Raw genomic sequence first — 27,776 nt, 5'->3', positions numbered from 1 at the left:
TTACACACACTGATAGACGCGATTACAATTAAACTTATTAAAATACTAGCTTATGGTTGTTTTTGGATCAACATGACTTTCCTAGTCTTTCAATATTATTAGTCTATGTTTTTGTACAAATATTATTGGTCTATGTTGCGTCTTCACCATTAAACAAAACCTCATTTTTTGAATTGAGCAGGATGCGGTACCATATCCTCAAAAGGTCCCTCCAGGGCATCGAGAGGCTACAAAGCGTCGACACGAGGAGGTAGAGACCTCAAGAAGAGTAGAGACTGATGACGATGATAGTAGCCCTCTTCAAATGCCCCATCAAGTTTTGGAGAAAGAGATTTTGGACAACATGGTGCACGATTTATTTTCCCATGAGGTTCGGGGGGAGGGTGCTACTAGAGAAACAGATGACCCGCTACACATAGCGTTGAAAACTCCATTGTACGAAGGTTGCACATACTTCATTCTACGTGCATCTCTCGAGATACTGAACTCACAAACCATTTATGGATGGAGTAATGCTAGCTTGAATGCATTATTGAAGTATGTATCATTTAATATTAATTCATAAATGCTTCTAGACAATATTTGAGGTTTGTTAACTCTGTTTGCACAATATATGTAGGTTATTGTCACAAATGCTTCCAAATGGAAATAAATTACCAACTAGAAGGGAGCAAGCAAGGCGTTTCTTAACATCTCTTGGAGGTCTTGATTACATTAAAATCCATGCATGTGTCAATGATTGCATCTTGTTTCGTGGGGATCATGCATCTGCATGACAATGTCCTTTTTGTGGTGAACCAAGATACAACCAGGAGATGAAATCAATGGATGTGTCTCATAAGGTTTTGTGACATTTTCCAGCCAGACGCGCCTACAGACGTGTAAAGTTGAACCATATTTTCAAAAACTATTATAAAAAACGGCGCGAAGCCTCCATAGATTGTCTGAAGCCTGTAAAGAGAGAGAGAGACAGAGAGACAAACAGACAAAGAAAAAGCAAAGAAGGTTGAGAGAGAGAAGAAAACTCACCTTTTGTACTTGTTCCGATGAGTGGCGGCTAGGTTGCAAGCTCCTTGTCCTCCTCCTCCCTTCCCTTGGTAGGTTGCTTGATTCTTCTTCTCTTCCTTGCTGTTTGGCTCTTGTTCTTTACTCTCTGGCTCTTCCTTCCTCCTCTTTTTACTCTTATTTCCTTTCCTCCTTGTCTTCATGAAGTGATAGATAGACATGATTAGTGATGTCGAGCTCGAATTGCAGAAAACGTGCAAAAAATGCAAGAAAGCACTAGTTTAAAAATAAAGCCACAATTTTTTTTAAAACAAATTATATTCACGTGGCGCATCCGTAAGTGCGTGTAATTTCGCATCTATATGCGCACATAAAAGATATTACACGCATTGATAGACACGATTACAATTAAACTTATTAAAATGCTAGCTTATGGTTGTTTTTGGATCAACATGACTTTCCTAGTCTTTCAATATTATTGGTCTATGTTTTTGCACAAATATTATTGGTCTATGTTGCGTCTTCACCATTAAACAAAACCTCATTTTTTAAATTGAGCAGGATGTGGTACCATATCCTCAAATGGTCCCTCCAGGGCATCGAGAGGCTACAAAGCATCGACGCGAGAAGGTAGAATCCTCAAGAAGAGTAGAGACTGATGACGATGATAGCAGCCCTTTTTAAATGTCCCATCAAGTTTTGGAGGAAGAGATTTTGGACAACATGGTGCATGATTTATTTTTCCATGAGGTTTGGGGGGAGGGCGCCACTAGAGAGACAAATGACCCGCTACACATAGCGTTGAAAACTCCATTGTATGAAGGTTGCACATACTCCATTCTACGTGCATCTCTCGAGATACTGAACTTACAAACCATTTATGGATGAAGTAATGCTAGCTTGAATGTATTATTGAAGTATGTATCATTTGATATTAATTCATAAATGCTTCTAGACACTATTCATGGTTTGTTAACTCTATTTGCACAATATATGCAGGTTATTGTCACAAATACATTCAAATGGAAATAAATTACCAACTAGAAGGGAGCAAGCAAGGCATTTCTTGACATCTCTTGGAGGTCTCGATTACATTAAAATCCATGCATGTGTCAATGCTTGCATCTTGTTTCATGGGGATCATGCATCTGCACGTGTCCTATTTGTGGTGAACCAAGATACAACCAGCACTACAACAGAAACGAGGCATAGACGTGCATATTAGACGCGCAAAGTCGAGCACATCTATCACTGCGTGTAAATGTGCATGTAAATAGACGCGGATTGTGTGTCTATATATCCGCGCAAATAGACGCTAATATAGTGAGAGCGGAATTTTGGTGCCGGGAAGTGCTTAAAAATAGCTTAAAAATATGAATATTAAGGAAAAAATAACCAATGTCAAAGGCAGCGGCTCGACCTAGGACGATTTTAAGCGTCAAAGTGCTCTAAGGACGCCCGGGCAACACTTGCGGATTTTTAGTAATTTTTACATGCGCCTGTGGTGGTCAGTGGAGCTATCAGTCAGTGCGGGATGCCGAGACGAGCTCACAGAAATTTTCAGACTGCGATTTGGACACCGTATGTGCGAGAGGCAGTGAAAAGGCCAAACGGCCGGTCAAGAAAAGGGAGGGTGCCCAAAAATTGAGAAATGAGGGGGTGCCTTTGTGAAGGGGCACCCCCCTTCTAAAAAAATCGTGATGGAGGGGGGGGCGGCAGCTGATCAGGCCGCCAAAAAAAACGGTGCCCCCCCCCACAAATCAAGGAGGCTCAATGTAAGCCATGAATCCAATTGCAGAGGGCAACCACATTCGATCTCCGCTCCGCATCTCTCCGATCCACGCGAGGAATGGCAGCCTGTAGAGGGAGAGAGAAAATCAGTCTTTCTCTCTCCTCCCTCTCTCTCTTCTAAGAGGGAGTTCATGTGGGAAGAGAAAGGAAGAAGAAAGAATGATGGAGGCTTGTCCGGCATCGAACGGATTGCTCCATGGGCTGGAAATGGTGATTTGTGATCGTCATGAGCATGAAGTGCTGATCATTTTCAGATTTGCAGCCATGGACACGAAACCCGAAACACGCAAATAAGCGGTAATTCAAATTTTTCAAAGGAAATTTGAGATTTCATGGCTTTTGATTGATGAAATGTTGTTCACGTGGGCTAAAAATTGTTTATGTTGATGTTTTCCATGAGTACTTGTTGATCATAATCAGAAAATCAGAAAAATATGCATCTTGTGGCTCAAAATAATACACTAAAACACGTAAAATATGGAAAATCAAGGGAAAATGATGGTTTTGAGCATAAAAATGGGAAAATGAATAGGAACACCAACTAAATTTTCATTTTTACTGCAAGAAGGAACTAAGGGCCACAGCCCATAACCTATTTTGAATTTTTAGTAATTAAATAATGCAAAAAATAAGGGAAAATACAAGGAAAATAGAGAAAAATCACTAAAAATAGGGAAAAAATGCATTTTGGGTGCGGAAAATTAACGAAAATTAAGAACAATGTTTGTAAATGTTTGGGGGGACTGAAGCATGAGGATTTGCCTCAGTTCAACCCCACCTTCTTGTTCTAGTGTGTTTTTCCCGCTTTCTACACATAAAATGATGGCAAAATACCTTATAAATCTATGCAACAATGCAACATTTGATCGATGGGAGGGTAGAGTGGTTAAGATGTGTCCAAATGTGGAGTAAAATGATGAAAAGATTTCTTTTTTTGTTTGCATGCCATATAGGTCGGTGAATAATTATAAAATAAGGGCCTAGTAGCACGAGGGTTTCCTTGGTGCTAGGTTCGTGCAACGCCGCATAAGATCGGTAGTTGAAAATCATTGAAAGGATGTTTTCCGCATGTGCACAATATTGATTTCATAACTGTTTGAGCACTTAGCATCCACAATATGCATAAATCATGGAAATGTTTGAAGGTATCAGAAATCCTGGATGCACATCAATTGTTTTCATTAGGACCTTGACCCACGTTGAGTGAGAGACAGGACACCCTAAGCCATAGGCTAGTCGTGGGGTCTAGGGGAAAGAGAAGTAAGGACAACGGTACATTCCTGTATACGATTAAATGGTACCTTGAGTGGATTTTGTGCAAAATGTTTATATGTTGAGCGACGCATCGAGGGGCCAATCCCCAAGGTGTAGGAGAGTCGTAGAGGGGTGGCGGCACTCAACCGTTGGAGGACCCCCTATGTCTGTGCTTCGTGCCGTTAGGCAATGTGTAAGGGACTCCCTCTGAGGAGTAGTGGGTGAGAGAAGAGTGGATTATAAACGTCGTAATACAAACGCAAGACATTTAGGAAGGCAATGTATGTGTCATCAACGCTCCTGGCCGGGAGGCTGTGGGGTTGTTGAGCGCGTGAGATAGAGGTCCGGCTAGTGCACGAGCCAGTGCCGGCCCGTTCTAGGTTCCATCAGTGGTGCGTCTGCCGGGAGCCGCTTAAAAGTGGCGGTCCTCGAATCCTGGTTGTCTAGGGACCAACTAGCAGTTTATGCCAAAGGATACTGAGATTGATCCGTTATTTAACGATAAGCATCATCTAGCAGAAATCCAAAAGCAAGAGAGAGACGAAAGAGTTAGGCGACGTGCTGAAATTTTTAGGAGATATTCCCCTAAGCGTAGCGGTGCTGAACCCTTACGAGGGAGTGGATCTAGTGGTCTTAGTACCACAAGCAGTAAGTTAGGAGAAGGTGGAAGCTCTAATGCTCCCCTTCCTTCCATAATCCAGTCTATATCAAGTGCGGGAGGTGTAACCCCACCGTCCCCTATTCCTAGTGCAAATCCAATCCTCGTCATGGCGCAGCCTATTGCAATTCCAGCAGGAACGACGGATTTAACGGCTCTAGGTTACCCGCTACCCATTTTTAATGGGCTAGTTGAGGAAGATGCGGAACTCCACATTAGGGAGTTTCAAAAGCTGATGTTTAACTGTCGCATCCAAGAAGAAGGACATTTAATGATGTTCTTCAACATGACTCTCAAAGGAAGAGCCGCTATATGGTATCATGGTTTAGAAGCCGGAACCATATTGAATATTGATTCATTTTATGGAGCTTTTCGAAGGGAGTTTTCCCCTGAAAGGGGAGGGCAATATTGGTTGCGTGTACTCAACATGACCCGCCAAGAACCACACGAGGACATTCGTGCTTATGTGAAGAAGATAAAAGAGGTTTTCTGTAAGTTGGACACCTCTATTCTTATCCCCGCAGCTGCCCAATTGCAATATTTCCTACATGGTTTGGACTTTAATATCCAATTGCAGTTGAGTAGTGTCCCCTTGGGGGATATAGATACTGCCATTACGCGAGCATAAGAGGTGGAATCCCGACTACAAGCAGCCTATGCTTCTCGAGGTAATTCGAATATGGGTTTAGTATTGGGAAACAAGATGGCGATGGCCAATGGCAGTAGTGGCCAAGGGATAGCGATGGCTAACCCTAATGGGAGAGGGAACATGATGCAGAATGTTCCTTTATTACCAGCTCCCCCTAGCATGTCGATGCCTACAGATAGTCAAATGACTCCAAATAGTGGAGGCCAGGCGGTCAATTCTAATGCCATGCCTGTGGCTCAACAACCGGTGCCTAATCGAATTGTTAGGCCAATGAAACGACATGGTAATGACCAAGGCTATGAGTCGAGCGCTTCCAATGTTCTTGGCGAGGTTAAGGACATGATGAAGCATTATACCGACATGATTACGGAGTAGTATCGACAAATAGCCATTGATGTCAACTTCCTTAAAAAACAACAAAATTTGATAGGAAGTAGATACCCAGATGAGGGTGCACCGTCGAGGTTTAGTTGCAAATGGTGTGGTGGGCAGCACTATCCAAGAAATTGCCCAAATCTTAAGTGTGACATTTGTGGAAAATCTGGCCATTTAGCAGCTACTTGCTGGAGTAAGATCAGTTCCCTCCAGTGAGGAAGTCGGCAACTAGGGCCTGTTAATCATCGTGCCCAAGGAAATGATTCCCAGCGAGAAGACGAGCCTAAACAAATACTTCAACGACCAAAGACTACAGTGGAGGAGCTACCCAGTGGTAGTGGGGTTAGTTTAATTGAGGTTGTATGCGTTAATGATGCTGAAACCTCTAATTTGCGAGCTGTTGTTACAAGAGGTCAAAAGGGTAGAGAGACCGACAAGGATAAGCCTATCGACAGAAACCCTAAACAAGGCGACAAAGGAACGCAAGTTTTGGATCCTGCCATGGAAGGGGGACCTTTGAAGTCCGTAGAGAGTAAAGCCAATAAGGAACCACCAAAGAAGAAGGTGAAAGTTAAGAAAGAGGCAATAAAGCCGGTTCAGCGACCTAAAGAGCGGATGGTTTGGCGTGAAAAGCGAGCTCTATCGAACTATCATGAATTCGATTTGGCGAGCTCTCTTTGCGAAGTCAAGCCGGATGTGAATCTCTTACAGCTTATTAAGCTTTCCCTAGGAGTACGCAAGGAATTTAGAAAGATCCTACGTACCGGGTATATTGTAGAACCTTTGGGTATTGCGTGAGTTGGTGATGATTGGTTCGAGCATGTTGAGAAGCATTGCCCAAGGGTTGCAGCCTATGTCGATGGGATATTAGTAGATTATGCCATTGTCGACACGGGATCATCTGTTAACATTATGAGTTCTGAACTGATGGAAAGGTTGGGTCTTGCGATCTAGAAAGATACCTCCACAATCCTCAAAATGGCAGATGATAGCTTGAGGCAGCCGGAAGGCTGCATTACTAAGGTCCATGTCACTGTTGCAAATGTAGAATGCCTGTTGGACTTTAGGGTGATTCGTTTTGCAGGCCGTCCAAGTTACCAAGTATTACTCGGACGACCTTGGATCTTACAAGCGGATTGCCAAGTGGATATACCCGCCGGTCGACTAATATTCGGCAGAGGTGCCCAGCGTGTGGTGGTTGATGCTTATCCTGAGTCCCCGCAGAGTGAGAGAGCTCCTCTATCTTCTATAGAATTGGAGACATTAGAAGATTTATCTGCCAGTGAGACATCATCGAGTGATGAGTCCAAAGAGGGATCCACCACGGAAGACATCTATCAAATTACTTTGAACGAGCCGATAGAGGGCCAAGATCGTATAAGAGATGCAGATGTTATCGAGCTAGACCTTGGTACGCCTGATGATTCACGACCAATCAAATTAGGTTCTATGCTCAGCACAGCAGAAAGGGAAGACTATGTGGCCTTGATTCAGGAATTCCGGGATATCTTTGCCGGAGTTATGATGAACTAAGAGGCATTTCTCCTAGTCTTGCTGTTCATACAATTCCGTTGAAAGAGGACAATCGTCCTGTACGACAGAAAGTAAGGTGTCTGCCTTTCGAACTGAGGGACGGGCTGTTTGAAGAGTTACAGAAGCTTCGAAAAGCGGGTTTGATTTTTCCTGTGCAACACACGGAATGGTGTTCGCCAGTTGTGATCAGAAAGAAGAATAATAATCAAGTCCGATTATGTGTAGACTTTAGGGAGCTGAATAAGCAGACAGTTAAGGACTACTACCCGTTGCCATTTATTGACCAGATTTTGGATCAATTAACGGGTAGGGAGATATATTCGTTTATGGATTGCTTTGCAGGATATAACCAGATGGCAATTGCAGAAGAGGACAAGTTGAAAACAACTTTATCACTATATTTGGTACTTTTGCGTACCATGTGATGGCCTTTGGTTTATGCAATGCGCCTGGTTCGTGGCAACGAACAACAGATAAGACATTCGGTGACATATCCCCTGAAGAGTTGAAGGTGTTTATTGATGACTTAGGGACCGCCACCATGAGAGGAAGGCAGCTGATCATTTTAAGAAAATGCTTTGAGCACTGTAGACAATTTTGCATCGCCTTAAACCCACGGAAGTGTGTTTTTGGAGTACCTTATGGGCTATTGCTGGGTCATGTGGTCAGTTCGGTTGAAATTACGACAGACCCCGAGAAAGTCAAAGTTATAGTTGCCACGGGTCCACCATGCACTCCGAAGGAAGTTCATAGCTTTCTGTCTTCGGTTGGTTATTACCGTAGATTCATAAACGCCTTGGCAGAAAGAACGTTGCCGCTTACGAATTTATTGTCCTTTAGCTGTTTGTTTGAATGGGGTGACCCTTGTAAGGTAGCATTCAAGGATGTGAAACAAGAGCTAGTAAGAGCGCCCGTTTTAAAAGTAGCTAAAAGAGGTGAGGTGTTCTATATATTTTCGACAGCCACCATGTATAGCATCAGCTTCTGCTATTTAGCCCAAATTTGGGAAGAGAAGTAGTACCACCCGATTGCTTTTGCTAGCCGGAAGCTGGGGGTATCCGAAATCAATTATACCTACATGGAGAAGTTGTGTCTAGCGATGGTCTTTGGGACCAAGAAATTCAGGCATTATATTCTCTATGAGAAAGTCGTGCTTTATACGAAGGCGGAGGGGCTTCGATTATTGATGAATAAGCTACAACCGCCTGATCGTTTAGCGAAGTGGTTAATCACTTTGCAGGAATTTGATTATGAAATCCGTAGTAAGCCACCAAGGTTGCAAGGCATCGTGGAATGTCTAGTGGACTTTGTGGAGCCGAAGGAATCTGTGGCTGAAGGTAGTGACATGGAGTTGTTATTTAAAATAGATACGGCATCTATTCCCTCCTGGTATGCTGCAATAACGCATTATTTATCGACGGGAGAGACGGGATCCGAATTATTTAAAGCTGAGAGAAGGAAAATTAAGCAGCAAGCGTTAAAGTTTGCCTTGATCGCAGGTACATTATATCGGCAAGGGGTTGATGACATCTATCGCCGATGTGTGATGCCTGACGAGGTGCCATTCATTTTGGAAGAGTGCCATGATTCTGTTTGCGATGGCCATTTTGCTGGATGGCTTACAGCACAAAAGGCTTTAAGAGCAGGTTATTGGTGGCTTGCCATCTTCCAGGATGCGTTTGCGTATGTTAAGAGATGCGATATTTGTCAACGACATGATAGTCGAGAGAATAGGAAACGACCACTCACCCCTATTATGGCGATACTTCCATTTGAGAAGTGGGGAATAGACTTCGTGGGTCCTATTACTCCGTCGTCGACTACGCAAAAGAGGTACATCATTGTAGCAACTGACTACTTCACAAAGTGGTCAGAAGCACGTGCAACAAGGAAAGATGATGCTAAAGAAACTGCTAGTTTCCTTTTAGAGCAGATAATATGCCGTTTTGGTCCGCCGAAAGAATTAGTGTCGGACCGCGGAACCCATTTCCTGAATAAGGTGATCAAAGGTTTGATAGAGATGTTGCAAATCAAGCATAACAAGACAACCCCATATAACCCGCAAGCCAATGGGCAAGTTGAAAGCACCAACAAGCAGCTTGTGGGCATTCTGTCCAAAATTGTGTCGGAAAAGAAACGGGATTGGGATAAAAAGTTATACGTGGCAGTGTGGGCCTATAATACGACCTTCAAACGAGCCACTGGCCATACCCCGTTCAAGTTAGTATATGGGGAAGAGTGTGTCTTGCCTTTAGAGATTGAGCTGCCGACTATTCAGTTTGCCATCAATCATTCTTTGAGTGATGAAGACGCACTTTTTGAGCACTTGACGACACTGGCACATTTAGATGAGCTTAAGCTACAGAGCTTATTGCACCAAGAAGTGGCGAAGCACCGAATGAAGCAGCTACACGACCTTAAAGCCAAGAAATACACCTTCAAGAAAGGACAGCTTGTTCTGTATTATGATGCACGACGTGAATTATTTCTAGGCAAGCTAGAGCCCAAATGGGATGGGCCCTATAGGATCGTTAGAATAGGAAAGAATAAATCCATAGTTTTGTTAGCTGACCTTGAGGGGATAGAATTTAAAAATAAGGTTAATATTAATAAGATTAAACCTTATTATTTCTGATTGCACTTATACTATGACTGCCTTGCAGGTCTGGGAGAGATCGATCAAATATCTGCAAGGAAATTGTGGTAGAGGTTGATGGGTCGTTTGATCCCTTATTTAGAACACTCGTAGTTAGAACAGAGGTATCATCAGGGAAAGCTCCTTTGGTGGAGCAAAGGATACAAGGTGATTGAGCAAGAAGGCGGGACATTTATTTGGGAGATCAAGGTCTTCTGCCATCACTGCCTACAAATGTTGACGAGCATCCCTGTTGAATTCAATGATGATGGAGGGATGGAGCCTACAGTCCACCCGTTGAATATGCTGAATTTCGATTACCATAATTACGAGTAGAGTTCAAGATGGCGGGATATATAAACCCTTTATGGACACCTTGTACTTTGATGGAGCGTCCAAGGGTGCATCCAAAAAAGGAAGTATAGGAGTTGTCATACGAGACCCCCGATGACGTATTGTCATGAAGTTAGCTGCTTATCTCGGGGTCAATTTTACCAATAATATGGCCGAATACAAAGCCCTGATTATGGGTTTGAATATTTCAAAGAAGGGTGGTATCCGCCAGTTGTTGGTGAAAGGGGACTCTCAGTTGGTTTTAAATCAACTCAATGGGACATACATGGTACGAAACCCCATCCTTTGCATGTACCATCATACTGCCATAGCCCTGCTAGACGAATTTGACAGAGTGTCTTTTCAGCTGATTCCACGAGATTGGAATCAGTTTGCCGATTCATTGGCTAATTTTGCGTATGAAGAAGACCTCTTCTTTAATTGTGGCCCTTGTCCCGATATATCTATTGATGGTGAGACAGGACCTGGTCATTTGTGGGGTATGCTTTCTGAACATGCCCTCTTTGGCAGACAATGGTTGATCTGGGTGATGCAGAGGGTAGGCAAGACTCATCTGCCTTTATTATCTTGGACCCACAGACTGATTAGATGACATGTGATGCGAACACCTCTTGCGATATATGCAGGAGGGATGGGTCATAATTTAATGCACCTAGTTTAGGGCTACGAGCCTCTGTTCCCCTGGGAATGGTATGCTTTGATGTCTATCATAGTTGTTTCCAGGAGGACGTTATGCGTAGTTATGTTTGATTTCATTAGGCCAAGAGGGCCGATTCAGTTTTGTAGTGAAGTGTTTCATTTCATTAGGCCAAGAGGGCCATTTCCCTGTCTAGTGCGGGTGCGTTTAATTGGGTTTTGTTTTAAGTGTTGTGCTGGACAGGTTTCGTGATTCGTGGAATTTGGTGGAGCCTGGAGGAGCCTTTGCTGCGATGGAAGCTTCTTGTGGCCAATCCAGGTGATATCTCTCCTTTATGAGAACCTTTCTTTCCTATTATACGTGTCTTTGTACTTGTCGAGGGGATATATTTTTGTTGGGGACCGGCAACCAAGGCATGAAGTCCCAGGTTTAGGCTAAGTATGTTTGAGGGAGGTCGGAGTAGTTATTGCCTCCTGTAAAGACATTGTCGAGCATCGAAAGGCTTGTTTTAGAAGGAAGTCCTAGTGGCCCTGTTCTGCTAGCCTGCTAAGCAGCCGTTCTAGGAGTTCTTGTTAGTAGTGAGGCAGTTAGAGAAGCCTGCCAGAAGATAATAATGATGATGCCAGGAAACCCTGAACATCCTACAAGATGAATATAAATACGAAGGTGTGTAAAAAGGGGTTCTAACCCCTATCAAAAAAAAGAAAAGAACTGAAAATATATAAGCAGTTGATCATTGCCTTGCGAAGGCCTGGTAGGTCCCTGGGGACGAGTCAGACCCGGGGCCGATACCTTGTCTTCCTAGGGGTGGCTTCTTGCTGAAAATAATAACAAAACAAGGAAGGTTGGAGCGAAAATAAAAGTGAGCGTTAGAAAAGGATTAAGTGTCGCCTTGCGAGGGCTTGGTAGGTTCTTGGGTGCTGAGACAGGTCCTGAGACCGATGCCCTGTTCTCCTTGGGTCACTACGCTCCAAGTATGTTGATAAAATAAAAACCCTAAAAGAAGAACTGTACTGAAAGAAAATACTTCTTGATCAGGCTATAGGAGTCCTCGCCTAGTAGGAGCTCCTAGTTGTGTTGTCCTTAGTTGGTAAGTAGTTCAGACTACCACTTAGGGCAACCTCTTTGATAGGTTTTTCAGTTTGGCTGTGTTGGAGCCGTTGGTTAGTGACTCGCTTCGGATCTTTTATTAGATGATGCTAGGCCTACTCCTTGTGGATGTCATGCCTTGGTTCTGTCCAGGGGTAGGGGGAGCATTGTGTTGAGTTTTATTATATATTTGTTTTGTATCAGTTTGATGCTTCTTTGGTTGTTTATGTGCAGATATGTTCGTGGATTCGACGGGCTGAGTCGCCCTATCGCGTGGTCGCCAATGAGAGCGGAATTTTGGTGCCGGCAAGTGCTTAAAAATAGCTAAAAAATATGAATACCAAGGGAAAAATAACCAATGTCAAAGGCGGCGGCTCGACCTAGGACGATTTTAAGCGTCAAAGTGCTCTAAGGACGCCCGGGCAACACTTGCGGATTTTTAGTAAATTTTCCATGTGCCTGTGGTGGTCAGTGGAGCTATCAGTCAGTGCGGGATGCCGATACGAGCTCACAGAAATTTTCAGGCTGCGATTTGGACACCGTATGCGCGAGAGGTAGTGAAAAGGCCAAACGGCCGGTCAAGAAAAGGGAGGGTGCCCAAAAATTGAGAAATGAGGGGGTGCCTTTGTGAAGGGGCACCCCCTTCTAAAAAAATCGTGATGGAAGGGGGGGGCGGCAGCTGATCAGGCCGCCGAAAAAAACGGTGCCCCCCCCCCCCCACAAATCAAGAAGAGAGGCTCAATGTAAGCCATGAATCCAATTTGCAGAGGGCAACCACATTTGATCTCCGCTCCGCATCGCTCCGATCCACGCGAGGAATGGCAGCCTGTAGAGGGAGAGAGAAAATCAGTCTTTCTCTCTCCTCCCTCTCTCTCTTCTAAGAGGAAGTTCATGTGGGAAGAGAAAGGAAGAAGAAAGAATGATGGAGGCTTGTCCGGCATCGATCGGATTGCTCCATAGGCTGGAAATGGTGATTTGTGATCGTTATGAGCATGAAGTGCTGATGATTTTCAGATTTGCAGCCATGGACACGAAACCCGAAACACGCAAATAAGTGGTAATTCAATTTTTTCAAAGGAAATTTGAGATTTCATGGCTTTTGATTGATGAAATGTTGTTCATGTGGGCTAAAAATTGTTTATGTTGCTGTTTTCCATGAGTACTTGTTGATCATAATCAGAAAATCAGAAAAATATGCATCTTGTGGCTCAAAATAATACACTAAAACACGTAAAATATGGAAAATCAAGGAAAAATAATGGTTTTGAGCATAAAAATGGGAAAATGAATAGGAACACCAACTAAATTTTCATTTTTGCTACAAGAAGGAACTAAGGGCCACAGCCCATAACCTATTTTGAATTTTTAGTAATTAAATAATGCAAAAAATAAGGGAAAATACAAGGAAAATAGAGAAAAATCACTAAAAATAGGGGAAAATGCATTTTGGGTGAGGAAAATTAATGAAAATTAAGAACAATGTTTGTGAATGTTTGGGGGGACTGAAGCATGAGGATTTGCCTCAGTTCAACCCCATCTTCTTGTTCTAGTGTGTTTTTCCCGCTTTCTACACATAAAATGATGGCAAAATACCTTATAAATCTATGCAACAATGCAACATTTGATCGATGGGAGGGTAGAGTGGTTAAGATGTGTCCAAATGTGGAGTAAAATGATGAAAAGATTGCTGTTTTTGTTTGCATGCCATATAGGTCGGTGAATAATTATAAAATAAGGGCCTAGTAGCACGAGGGTTTCCTTGGTGCTAGGTTCGTGCAACGCCGCATAAGATCGGTAGTTGAAAATCATTGAAAGGATGTTTTCCGCATGTGCACAATATTGATTTCATAACTGTTTGAGTACTTAGCATCCACAATATGCATAAATCATGGAAATGTTTGAAGGTATCAGAAATCTTGGATGCACAGCAATTGTTTTCATTAGGACCTTGACCCACGTTGAGTGAGAGACAGGACACCCTAAGCCATAGGCTAGTCGTGGGGTCTAGGGGAAAGAGAAGTAAGGACAACGGTACATTCCTGTATACGATTAAATGGTACCTTGAGTGGATTTTGTGCGAAATGTTTATATGTTAAGCGACGCATCGAGGGGCCAATCCCCAAGGTGTAGGAGAGTCGCAGAGGGGTGGCGGCACTCAGCCGTTGGAGGACCCCCTATGTCTGTGCTTCGTACCGTTAGGCAATGTGTAAGGGACTCCCTCTGAGGAGTAGTGGGTGAGAGAAGAGTGGACTACAAACGACGTAATACAAACGTGAGACATTTAGGAAGGCAATGTATGCGTCATCAACGCTCCTGGCCGCGAGGCCGTGGGGTTGTTGAGCACGTGAGATAGAGGTCCGGCTAGTGCACGAGCCAGTACCGGCCCGTTCTGGGTTCCATCATATAGACGCGCCAGCAGACGCACAATTATTTAACCACCTAAAATTGCAATTCACATAATTAAAAAACCAAATTTAATAATTATTTAACCACCTGAAATTGATTCTTGAGCATGCACGTGTGCGCATGATAAAAACCATAGAATTAAGAAATATACACATTGAATCATTGAATTAAAAAAATAGAGTTAATGATTACTCGAAGTACCATTGGCATCCTTAAGGAACCCACGAATAGGAGAGAGCCCACAGACAGAGACAAATGATCAGCATGCGAAGTAGGACCAAGCAAGCAGCGTAAACGAAGTGGATTTGACAAACCTACTCAACCTGATTGATAGCTTGGTGGAGCATGAGAACTCGACTATGGCAGAAGAAAGCTCATACCACATGTCTAACGAGGAACTTGACTTAAGCGTCTTTTTAGAGGCTATTCAGCAACTGGTCAACAGCTACGATGCGCATGCCTGGTATGAGCACCGCGGTCGAACAGCAGATGCTATCATCGCAAACTTAGAAGAAGAGAGAAAGCTAGACCACAAGGTGTTGCAAAGCATAGCCGCATATAATAGAGACCAGCACGCCAGGATTCAAAGGCAAAGCATGAGTTGCGTGAGGTGCAGCGAGTGCTGAACTTAGCCGGCAGAAAACGAATGGATCACGTGCATTGGATAATGTGCACTAGTCGTAAAAGATAAAAGATCAAACTAGACATGCTGGACCCTCACGAGGTGTTCAAATAACTAGACATGCTGGACCCTCACGAGGTGTTCAAATAACTAGACATGCTGGACCCTCACGAGGTGTCTGTAGCAAAATATACTGGGTAGATGAAAGAGCCCTTAAGCTATGGTACACTTACTTGGGCCTTAAAACAAAGATCAGCATTACTTCTACTCTAGACTTGGATAAAAGTGCCAGTGAAGACCCGAGTGTTTTATGGCTCGAGACTCAATCTATGAATGGAAAAACATCACGTCCACATCTAGGTTCTATCCCACCCTTCAAGTTCAAAAATGGCATGGGGCTTGGAATTCCTGGCTTTTTTAAAGGCAAGCCAAAACCATTGAATAGTTTGATGGAAGGCTCTCCCTTTTTCTATTTTGAAAATTTTGAAAACGTTTCCAATTCAGAGTGGGAGACCATCAAACAGCATTTTAATGGGATAGATCCAGAGTTCACAGACTCTAGATATTTTTCAGCATGCTTTAGGCTGAGGTGGTTATGTTTATAACCTTCCAGTAGATGGAAGAAGGTTGATCCTTCCCCCTGCTCCCATGACAATCTTTGAGGTGCTTCAGAAAACAAAGAAGTATTGGCCCCCATGGGATCGGAGAGAGAAGCTGAATTGCATAAACACACGGGGTGCCCCTAGCACTATATGTGGATTGATCAGAAAAATATTTTCTTCCCACAAAGAAAGCTAGCAAGATACCTTCTTATCTTCAACATGAGATTGTCCTGGCATGCAAAATATGGAACTTAGTTTGGGTCAGCCCAGGCCAAGCTGCCCCACTTGAACCCCATGAGATTGAGCTGGTACTTGGATATGATCGTGACCACACTTGAGGCTGCTCTACCCTTTCAGATCGGTATGATGCATTGGGCAACTCATTTCAGGTCAATACTATTGCGTACAGTCTTTCACCACTGAAAGAATTATATCCGCAAGGTTTAACAGTTCTGTCCTTATTCTCGAGCCTTGGTGGAAAAGAAGTGGCATTGCACAAATTGGGTATAATTTTGAAGGCTGTTGTTATTGTGGAGATCAATGATAAATGTAAAAACATAATAGCCAGCTAGTGGAACAAAACCTTCCCCACAGGCCGATTTCAAATGGAGGATGATGTTAGAGATCTTACTGATGATAAGTTGGCTGAGATTGTGGATGCAATGGGAAAGATTGTGGATGCCAATTCATAGCATGAGTAGATTGATGTAAATCAGTTGGCTTGTGCATATGCAAGCTATTCCAATCATGTCAAGGTGCACTTATAGCTCACATATCTTTGATTGATTGATGGATAATATGCCTTTCTCTATCTCTTTGGTGTACACCTTCATTGCATTATCTTTCTCTTGCTAAAAACCATTCGTGCTTTATCCACCTATTGATACGTAAGTGGGATAATATGCAATTGTAAGTGGGATGGTCTAGTAAGTCACTACATATATATGTGCCAATTGACTTGCCAATGTGTTATCTCTTATCCTCAAGCTTTGTTATATATGTCACCACATAGGTCAATTGATTCCCTAAATGCATGCATTGATTGGATAGGGCATGCCCTATACAAATGTGATTGGATAGGGCTTGATGATTGGATGTATATATAAATCAAAGGTTGACTTGTGTATTTGCAATATGTCACCACATAGGTCAATTGATTCCCTAATTATGCATGCATTGGTTTCTTAAATTGTTCCTGTGCGTCTGTAAGCGCGTGTAACAGGAATTATCTGCGCATATACACGCGCCATTACACGCGCCGACAGACGCGCCACGCAAGTATAGAAAAATTTAAAAAAAGTTGTGGCTTTCTTTTCAAACCTGTGCTTTCCTGCGTTTTTTGCGCGTTTTCTGCAGTTCGAGCTCGACATCACTACTCTTGTCTATCTATCAATTCATGAAGACAATGAGGCAAGGAAATAAGAGTAAAAAGAGGACAGGAGGAAAGAAGAGCCAAAGAGTGAAGAAGAAGAGCCAAACAGCAAAGGAAGAGAACAAGATTGAAGCAACTTACCAAGGGAAGGGAGAAGGAGGACAAGGAGCTTGCAACCTAGCCGCCACCACCCGTTGGAACAAGCAAAGAAGGTGAGTTCTTCTTCTCTCTCTCAATCTTGTTTGGTTTCTCTATTTGTTTGTCTCTCTCTTCTCTCTCTTCACATGTTGGATCTTGTCATCTATGGAGGTTTTTTAGCTTTGTTTTTTAAGCAAGTTTGAGAAGAAATGGTGCGACTGTGCGCGTCTGTCAGCGCGTCCAGATGACAGTGTAGACACGGCTGTAGACGCGAAAATCGCGTTGACAGACGCCCTGACAGACGCAGACAGAGACGCAAGTATAGACGCGCACAGAGACGTAGGTATAGACGCTGTATGTAATATGTTTTATCTCCACAGGGTAATATGATTTTTCTTGTGTAGATGTGGAATCCTGGATCCTCCAGCACCCCATTCAACAAGGAGCAATTCATGGGGGAGATGACCAATTATCTTGGTCGCCCTTCCACTGCAGATGAGGTTTTCAGTGTGATGTCTGGGACACCTATCACATCTTTGCCTACACAGGGATCAGCTGAGGTACATGGATCGACCAAAGCACGTGCATCTGCAGAAGCACGTGTATCGAGTGAGGCAGAGGATAGTGCACGTTGAGGGAGGAGGGAGAGTGATGCGAGAGGACGAGGAGGTCGAGGGCTTTGTGGGGGTTGCCTAGGTGGTGGCTCTCGATCACCCTCACCGGAAAATGAGAGAGGTGAGCCTCCACAAATGTACTACTCTATCACTAATGTTGGTGGTATCTTGCATGACTTTGAGGGGAGGGAAGTGATAGCCTACTTGAGGAGTGTCGTGCATGCCACATACAAAGATTGCATGATTCCCTTCAAGCACCAGAAAAATAGTTTGTGGCAAGAGGTGCTGCGGGCAGTACATAAAAGGTACCCTAATCCCGAGAATTCACAATTCTCAGATGATTGGGGACGGTCAAAGGTGAGAGACACGCTTCATAACAAGAGGTCTCACCTTATGACGCGCGCCAAGGAATCATTGCAGAGACAAGAGCAGGGGCGCCCTGGATATGGCCAACCACCCAATTGCCACCGCAAGGAGTGGAAAGAGGCCAAGAAGAGAGCAGCGGAGAAAATGACAAGTCGCCAGCATGTAGAGGCGTGACGTATCCAGATGGCAACCATGGGATCGTCGCATTATGGATCGGGTGGCAGGGAGTCATGGGAGGCTGAGTTTGTAAGTATTATTTGATTTTTAAAAAAAATTAAATTTTGTAATTTGTTTCACTTCATTATGTAGTGTGTTTTAATACGTTGTATGTTCAAATTGTTTTGTAGCATCATATCGTTGGTAGGATGCCTACTCCTAGAGAGGTAGGCTACCATCGAGGTCATAACCGGGCGTCCACTTGGCAACATTTCTACGAGGAGGGACTCATCACGGAGGAGCAATATAATCGCACCATGAGGATTCCACCACCAGAAGAGGTATGTTTTATTTTTTACATGAAAAGTATAGATAACTCTAATTTATTGTTTGTAATGGTATTTATATACCTTAATCCTTTGTGTAGGCGAACCCTGATGCAGTTGAGGATAGCGAAGGGGGGACTAGCAGTAGCGGTGGCGGCAACGGCAGCGGCACAGGCAGCGGTGGTGGTAGCGATGATGATGCCTCTTCTGAGGAGATATAGAGGAGCCCCATGCATGCATGCCTCCCCTTGGCTTGTAATTTTCATTTTTGATATGTATTACTTTCAACTAGTGCTTGCGACCATGACGTCACAAGCACTAGAACTCATAATGTAAAAGTGTTTCATCTATATATATGAAATTTCGTGTGCTACATACATTGTTTTGTTTTCAGTATCCAATCTTCGAAATAATCTTTCTCTATTATCCCTAAGCATACAATTTGATGTTGATGGTGCGCAGATCGGTCGCTGTATGCTCACATAGTGAATCCCGGAAGGTCCCCAAGAACAATGAACTCTACTTTTTGCACAAGTTACAAGGTAAAAAGCATGAACGACAAGAGCAAGAGACCAATTGGGTTCAATCTCCCCCATGCCTTGTGTGAGCGCTTCACAAAGCATGTATTTTATGTATATTCCATCTTCATGCTCAATAATAGCCCAATTTACAAAAATATATCAAGCTTTTAGCTTTTGAGTTTGCTTTTACAAAAAGAGGAATAAAGCTAATGGACGGTGCCCAAAGAGTCTGGCACGCCCAATACAATGTCCAAATAGAAATAACATAACCGTGCGCATGGGCGCATACAAAATAATAATAAATAATCGATGCCTCAATAAATAGGCATGACAAAATATAGGCGTGGCGCCTATCAAAATATAATCCATAGATCGAATACTCGCTATCCTCCAATGCTTTCCTCCGCCACTGTTGCTATCTCTACACATCAACTGAAGCATTCACAATTGTTAGTAAAATAATACAATTAAACCGACAAAAGTGAATACCTAACAGTCTTCAGCTACATAAATAAATCAACTGGTTAGAAATAAATCCTAACCTTAATTTATTACGAGTACGCACTCTAAACTCATAAACGTTTATTAATTTAATATGCATTTTGCGGAATCACCCGCTATGGAATCACCCATGTACACACTAAATTAATGAAACGCCCGAAAAGGACAGACATCCCCATCAACTTCTCGCACAAAGAATCCACTTTGTGTATGAGCCCCGGTCATCAAAGTTTACGGAATCCACCGTAAAACCTTACGGAATCCACCGTGGCACGAAATCCACCGTGAAATATGCCTCCTGGCATCAGTTCATGGGGGAAAAAAAACCAGAGAGCATGTGGCCTGCAAGAAAGCCACATGCTCTCTGGTTTTTTTTTCATACCTCTGTTTTGCGCGTCTATCAGTGCGTCTAAATTGCAGGATAAATGCGCGTCTATTTTCGTCAAAAACTTTCAGAGTAAATGCGGTTTTAGACGCGTAGATGCACGCTTGTATAGACGCACAATACGAATATATCCACTTTTTAAAAAATATGATTATATATTTACGTAGCGCGTTTATACGCGCGTCTAAATGTGCGTGTAACATTGATCATAAGCGCGCTTTTAGACACGATTTTGTAGACGCGCAAATAGACGCGTTAATAAACGCGCCCGATATTTTTTTTCACAATTCAAATATTGTGTCTACAAGCACGTCAGTGAACCCTTTTTGTTGTAGTGTAGGAGATGAAATCAATGGATGTGCCTCGTAAGGTTTTGCAACATTTTCCTAGTATTCTACGTATTGAACTTATATTTAAGTGTGAATCTATTGCGAGACTCATGTCATGGCATGCTAGTCACCATTCAAGTGATAGAAGGCGGAGAATTCCTTCAGACACACCAGCTTGGCAACACGTAGACAATTTGTGGTCTACTTTTCCTCGCTCCATTTTGACTACTCAAGTGCACTTACTCATACATCTGATTGAAGAGATCGCAATTTGTGTGGTAGTTCATTCAAGGTGGATGTTTTTTCTAGAGCGTTTTATGAAAACCCTAAAAGATTTTGTAAGGCAAAATGCACGGCCCGAGGGAAGCATGACTGAGGGTTGGTTAGTGCAATCATCCCTTGTACAAATCTCTGAATATCTTACTAAAGTGAACCCCTCTTTACCATGACTATGGAAAGATGATGAAGATTTTTTATATATGTACTAGATGTGAAGTGGTTTAAAGAAGTAGTAACAACAGGTGAGCATTGCACAATTAGACGTCATCCAAGTGGTTTTGTAGTGATTGACTCCACAAAATTTCACCAAGGCAAGAAGGACACATTCGTACTACCTCAACAATGCGAGCATGTATATTAGAAGCTATTTATTTTCATATATATCACTTCTTGATACATTCTCAAAATACAATAAATATCTAAGTTACTTACTTTTTGTTTTTTAAATGCAGGTTGTGTATCACCCAATGGTAAACAATAACCGATGGTGGCACATCATCCCCATATCTAATCGTTTAAAACCAATATATGGCAATGCTACCAACATAGAGATAGTTGATGATAATTCAACAATCAATGATGATGGACATGATGATGCCATGATCGATGATATACATGATGCAGTGCAAGATGATCCCCGCGAGGATGTTCAAGGAAGCGCAGAAGAGGATGACAATATGGTTGCAGATGATGATGAAGAAATTGAGCATAGCAATACATCTGATAGTGGGATGGACTTATTTGTTTCATTGGCTATTGGTAACATAAACCTAGAGGTAGATAGTCTAGCAAGGGCCGATCTCATTGAAGATGAGATTGATCATTTATTGTAGCATATAATTAGGTTTGAATGATTGGATGTATATTTGTAATACTCAGAAACAACTAAAATATCAAATAAGAGCCTTTTACTTTTGTGATACATATAACGTTTGTTGTGTTATAGTATAAGAATTGAATGCGCACATCCAAAGAACAATGCACCAAGATACACAAAGAAGTACAATTGGGTAAGCTATATTAGACCACAAAGAAGTAAAGTTGGTAATGTATTCTAAAAAATACTAGCTGTTAAGATGTTTGATCATATTTAGGGACTTTATGAGAAATGAAAAATCAGTGCGTTTATATTCGCATCTATAAGCACGTTTAAAAACGCGGGTATATAGACGCGTTTTTTGCGTCTATATACTAGCGCCAATAGACGCGCTGATAAACAGGCCCGCTATTTCGTGTGTACTGTGCGCATCTATAGAGCCTTTCTCTTGTAGTGTAGTGTCTTCAGGTGAGATACTCAGTACCCATCATATACTAGTATGGATACTTCCTATCTAAGCAGATCAGAAGTCTCGACATCCATGGGTATCAATGCATCGATCATTGTCTCCATCTCAGGCTCCAAGATTGTAGATAAGTCTGGAAGGCTGCCTGTCTCCTCTGGTATTGATGGTATAGATTGGGTAGTACCCCAAGTGGTGGATTGGCTCAGGCACTCCATCCATCGCATGCCCACGAACTCTTCTAACTAGCTATAAGGGGTGCACTCCTCCTTGGGACAATACATCATCTCCCTGGTGGATAGAAATTTTGCTAGCCACACCCAATGTTTTTGTATATGGTAGTCAATTAGCTTGTGAATACAATGCATGATTGATCTACACTTTTCTTACCATTTGCTCAAAATTCGAGATCGCCTGATCAATGATCTTAGATTGAAACTCACCGAAGCGTCATACGTGTTCTATAGACAATCGACGTTTTCGTCTAATTGCTAGCTCACATTGAGAGCAAGGACATGGAACACGCTGATTAAGATAGGCATCATGATCTTGAACATCACGACCTTCATAATTTTCCATTTGGTCTACGTTACAACAAACAATTTGTTCTTGTTATCATTCTTTTTTTCTTTCTTAAATTGTTTGAGAATGGATTTCTTCTCTTGTAACTCAACAAAATTAACGTTAGTAAAGTCTCCACCCATCCACAAATTAATGTATGTCGGAGTGTTTCCCATCTCGTGGTTTTGTACCGGACCTCGCCACTACTACCACCACTACTACTACTACTACTACTATTATTACTACTACTACTACTACCACTACAAACAAGAAAAGAAGATGTTAAAGAACAAGATCTTACTCTCTCTTTGTTTTTATCCATTCATTCTCTTCTCTCCTTCCATCTCTCTCTTTTTCTCTTTCTTTATTATGTTATATACTTATTCTCTCTCTCTCTCTCTCTCTCGTTCCTTCTTCCTTTTTCTCTTCCTCTCTCTCTCTCTCATTTCCTTTAATAAAACATCTCTCTCTCTCTACTACCAATTTCCTTCAATAAAACATCTCTCTCTCTACCACTACCACTACCACTACAATAAACAAGAAAATAAGAAAAAAAAAAACAACAACAATAACTACTACTACTACAATAAACAAGAAAACTAAACAACAATAAACAAGAAAAGAAAAAAAAACTACTACACCAACAACAACAAACAAAAAAACTACTACTACGAGGACTACGACGACTACAACTATAACTACGACTACCACAACAACAAATCACTACCACTACCACTACAATAAACAAGAAAAGAAGAAACAACAACAACTACTACTACTACTACAAACAAGAAAAGAAGAAAAACTACTACTACTACGACAACAACAATAATAAACAAGAAAACTAAACAACAATAAATAAGAAAAGAAAAAAAACTACTACTATGACTACTACAACAAACAAGAAAACTACTACTACTACTAATACTACTACTAGTACTATTACTACAACCATGACTACGACAACTATGACCACGACTACGACTATCACAACAACAACAAACAAGAAAAGAATAAATTAAACTACTACTACAACTATCACTACCACTACCACTACTACTACTACGACTACCACAACAAGAACAAACAAGAAAATAAGAAATAAAACAACAACTACCACTACTACGACTACCACAATAATAACAAACAAGAAAAAAAGAAAAGAAGAAATAAAACAAAAACAATAATAACAACAACCTCTCCCTCCCTCCCTCCCTCTCCCTCTCTTTCTCTCTTTCCCTATTATGTTTAATGTTTTCTCCCTCTCTCTCATTCCTTCTTTCCTTTTCTCTCTTCCTCTCCCTCTCTCATTTCCTCTCTTTCTCTCTCAATACACATGATTTTTAACAAAAACAAGCAAAATAAAAGGAGAAAAACAAAAACAAAGCAAGAGGGAACAATGCACTCACTGCAAAGGCCCAAGGATGGATTTGGTGGCTCCTCTTCAAGACGGCGGCTCCTCTTCGCCCTCCGTACATTTCCTCATCTTCTTCGCTAACGGTGGCGGCAGCGGTAAGAAGCTTTCCTTCTCCCTCTTTCTCTCTTTCTCTCCATCTCCCTCTCAAATGTAAGATGGAGTTGGCTCTCCATTTCGCTCTCTCTTTCATTTGTTTGCACAAAATGATGCGCTCGGATTTCGGCCTGTATTTTTTCACCTAAGTACCGTCGCTATTTGCAACGCTATTGCGACGCTGCTAATTTGCGTCGGAAATCGCCGTCACTATACGCATGTATCCTTATAGTGAGTGTGGGATTAGTTTATCAAGATGAGATGCTACTTACAACCAAGAGTACATTGTGAGCCTAACTAAATTTTTTTAAAACATATCTACACAGGAGTGTTGTTTATATGTGAACCCTCTATATCATGTGAGTTCAAAGCCTACTTAAAAATACTCTTATCTCTAAATTTCTTCAAAATAAAATATACCCATTTATATAAAATCCTTTTGTTATGTTAAAAAATGTATAAAAAATATGTTTTCAAAATCCCTTCTTTTGAGCTTGTGTTTTAGAATGTTTGACAACTAGCGATAAAATGTTGAAAAGCTTTAGAATGTTTCCCCCGGTCATCTTCGTTACAATAGTGTACATTAAAACAAAACTACAATAGCATTACTATTCACCCCCTCTCTTTTGATGGCAATATCTAAAGCCAAGAAACCTACGATTAACATAAACAGAGAAGATCGAAGCTGTTGGAGACAAGAAAAGACATCATCATCTAAGAAAAGTAGAAAACAAAGCCTTTTAGCTTAGAGATGATCGGCTTAGTGTGAGTTGCGGGTAGGCTTGCGACACCTTTTGAATGCCAAATAGGTCAAGCTTATGTGATGCGTATGACATGCCTGTTTTCCTTCTTCTTTACTAAATTTGTAGGTCTGTACCCTTTAGAAAATCAGCTCATTTACCCACCAAAAAAATCTTCTCAAAACGATTAGCAAGATCGACAGTGGTCCAAGTCATGCGGCGCTCCCGTATGTGCTGAAAACAGAATGGGAGGCTGGAACCCCTGCTAAGATATGCCGAATTGCCTGGCAAGATTCTACTTTTTTGTCCGACATGCCTGTTTTCAAGAGAATATAACCCAGATGCCGTAGCCGAATGATGACTCATGAGTTTAGTGGTGGGTCACGACTCACTGGGTCACGACTCACTGATGCTTAAGACGCACTTGCCGCCTGCAGCTGAAGTCACCGCTTTCAAGTGTTCTTGTCATATTGCCCAACGCCCACCTTATTTGCTATCTGATTTTTCGCTCTGTTTTAGCAGGAATCTAATTTCACTGTAACTTCTATGTTACTCACAATGCCTCTACCATTTTACTAATTTGCACAGACTGTTTGTTTCATTCTTCGAAATAACTACACCATTAAAAGCAAGCTGTCGGCAATGTAAGCGGCAGGCTGTGTTAGAGACCGGTTAATAGCTGTGTTAGCGGCCGGTTAATTGCATAAAACTTTGAGATTCAAAATCTCAGTCAGCTTGGTTATCTTGACATAGCTTGTAGAGATCTTGTATGAAGGCCTCCAAATTCATCTTGGAGATGCCACCCTCCAGAGTTGCCATGTGCAAAAGTTCACTGATCTCTGAGGCCTTCCTTGCAAGGCTTCCTTCTTCCCCTTGCATTACATCTCTCACTGCCTTGACTATGGCTGCCCTAAGCACCCTACCCTCTCCGTCCTTCTTAACACTTACGCCCACCTGCCAATCCTCGTCTATGAGCTTCTTGATAATCCCTTGATCAGCTCTCTGTGGCCAAGCTATGATGGGAACTCGGCCTAAACACAGTGTTTCTAGGGTGGAATTCCAGCCACAGTGGCTCAAGAACGCACCGGTGGCTGCGTGGGCCAAGACCCGCATCTGGGGCGCCCAGGACACCACCAAGCCCCTCTGTGCAGTTCTCTCTACGAAGCCTTCTGGCAGGATGTCCTGGAAGGAGCTCCCACGAGCCGCAGCCATGTCAAGCATAGAGCCTGGCCTGATGACCCAGAGGAAGTTGTGCTGACTGTCTTCCAATCCCAATGCAAGCTCCAGCAAATCTTCTCGCTTGAGTCTTGACTCACTACCAAAGGCCACATAGACCACAGAGGCATCGTCTTTTCGATCCAGCCACTCCAGGCATGAATAATCCTCCTTGTACAGGTTTGATGAGGACTGCAGCAACGTCGGAGCTGCATCGGCGGTAGGACTCCCGAGTTCTTGCAGGAGCAAGGGCCCGACTGCATAGGCTGGGACGTGGTCGGCTAGGAGGGCATCAAAAACGCCGGGCTCCAGCTCATAGACGCTGTTGACAAGCACTCTGTATGCATTAGTGGCCTGCCCATAGGTCTGGGCAATCTTGTCACAGATCTTCTTCATCTTCTCTTCATCGACGTCAGGGCCAAAGGAAGGGAGCAGCTCGCGGGGGTAGTCTGAGGCCCGCATGGGGGCCACACCGGGTACACAGGAGATCCAGGTCTCCTCTCGGTTGCCTGCATCAGATATGATGGGAAGAGTTACGTACGTATCCGTGAATAGGTAGGTCTATGAGCTTCTCTCTCTCTCTCTCTCTCTCTCTCTCTCTCTCTATTGATACCTTGAAAGGGTATGTAGCCCTCCTCGGCGAGCTTGCGGTTGTAGAAGCCAATGGCGTAGACAATGGCCAAGGAGGACCAGAGCTCGACCCTGGGCAGGCCAAACATGGCGGCCGGCGGGGCGGTCCAGGGACAGAAGGTGCCGGACACGAGGCAGGTCGGACGAGGCCCCGGACCGCCAGTAAGCCTGCCCAGGAGGTCATGCAGGCCCTGCTGCATCACAGGGATGGCGGCCAGCATGTCCTCGTAGGTGGGCGTGAAGGAAAGGTCGTCGGGGGGGAGGCCATCCGGGATGATCTCAACCTTTATGCTGGCGGGCTCCGACGAGCCGGCGCGCCGCAGGCGGGCGTGTCCGCGCGCGCTATAGACCATGGTGACGTGCACGCCGGCGCCCGCCAGGATGCGCGCCAGCTGCGTCATGGGCACCAGGTGACCCTGCCCCGTCCATGGCACCAGCACCGCGTGCGGGACGATCCTTCCTCTCCCTGCTGCTCCGTCGTTCCCCTCCTCCATTGAGGCGGCGGGGATGATGCTTTCTGTTGCCGCCTCGCCGCACTCTCCTTGACAGTCCATACGAGGATATTAGTATAAGGCCATCTGCAGTAGTGTCGGTATTCGCCTTATCCTTTTCACCCCGAGGTGGCTACCTTACTCTTTTTAACAACAATTAGATAAAACGAAGAATGACGCCACAAAGACAATGTTGCGAAGCCAGATTCCTGAATCCGCAACCAAAGTTGCTTTGGCCCTTTCCGTAATTGAAATTTGAGATTTAAGGTTTAACCGATTCTTAACGTTTCTTCCTGGGTGTCAGCGGGCCAACCCCGGGGCTCTAAAGTTTAAAGTCTTAAAAAAGAGGCCTTCCAGGAGCATTAAGTCGTGACTCCTCAATCTAATAAGAGCATTGCCACCCCTAAGGAAGCCTGCGGCCATGCTACAGTAGCCTGCCAATTGGGACTTGGGCATGAACTCTGCCACACAGCACACCATTTCAACGATGGATATAATTTGAAAATAAGAAAAATCGATTAGATAAGCATTTTGAGAGAGAGAGAGAGAGAGAGAGAGAGAGAGAGAGAGAGAGATTTGTGGTGCCATGTAACAAGGCTTGAGTGAGTCCTTGTAGTCCCTCTACAAATGGAGGGACTACTCTAAAAATGGGCTAAAAATGGAGGGATTACAAGGACTAAGTGAAGTTCCACAAAATATGCTAATGAGTGGGCCCTGGTGCTTATACAGGTCAAGTATAGCTTCCACATGAT

The 27,776-nt window shown here is 43.1% G+C and overlaps 1 protein-coding gene across 1 annotated transcript; it reads right to left on the bottom strand.

Moving 5' to 3' along the window:
• Window positions 1-24,596: 24,596 nt before the first annotated feature.
• Window positions 24,597-27,186, bottom strand: LOC148012008 (linamarin synthase 2-like). The gene is made up of 2 exons (XM_087669655.1): window positions 26,517-27,186; window positions 24,597-26,412 (listed from the first exon to the last, which is right to left on the bottom strand). The coding sequence occupies exons 1-2, from the start codon at window positions 27,085-27,087 to the stop codon at window positions 25,415-25,417; spliced, it is 1,569 nt and encodes a 522-aa protein (XP_087525781.1). The 5' UTR covers window positions 27,088-27,186; the 3' UTR covers window positions 24,597-25,414.
• Between the last annotated feature and the right edge of the window lie 590 nt (window positions 27,187-27,776).

This window comes from Lygodium microphyllum, chromosome 27 (genome assembly GCF_053477565.2).
Source record: "Lygodium microphyllum isolate KBCC chromosome 27, Lygodium_microphyllum_v1.1.10, whole genome shotgun sequence".
Classification (NCBI taxonomy): Eukaryota; Viridiplantae; Streptophyta; class Polypodiopsida; order Schizaeales; family Lygodiaceae; genus Lygodium; species Lygodium microphyllum.
This window is presented reverse-complemented; position numbering and strand designations above follow the sequence as displayed.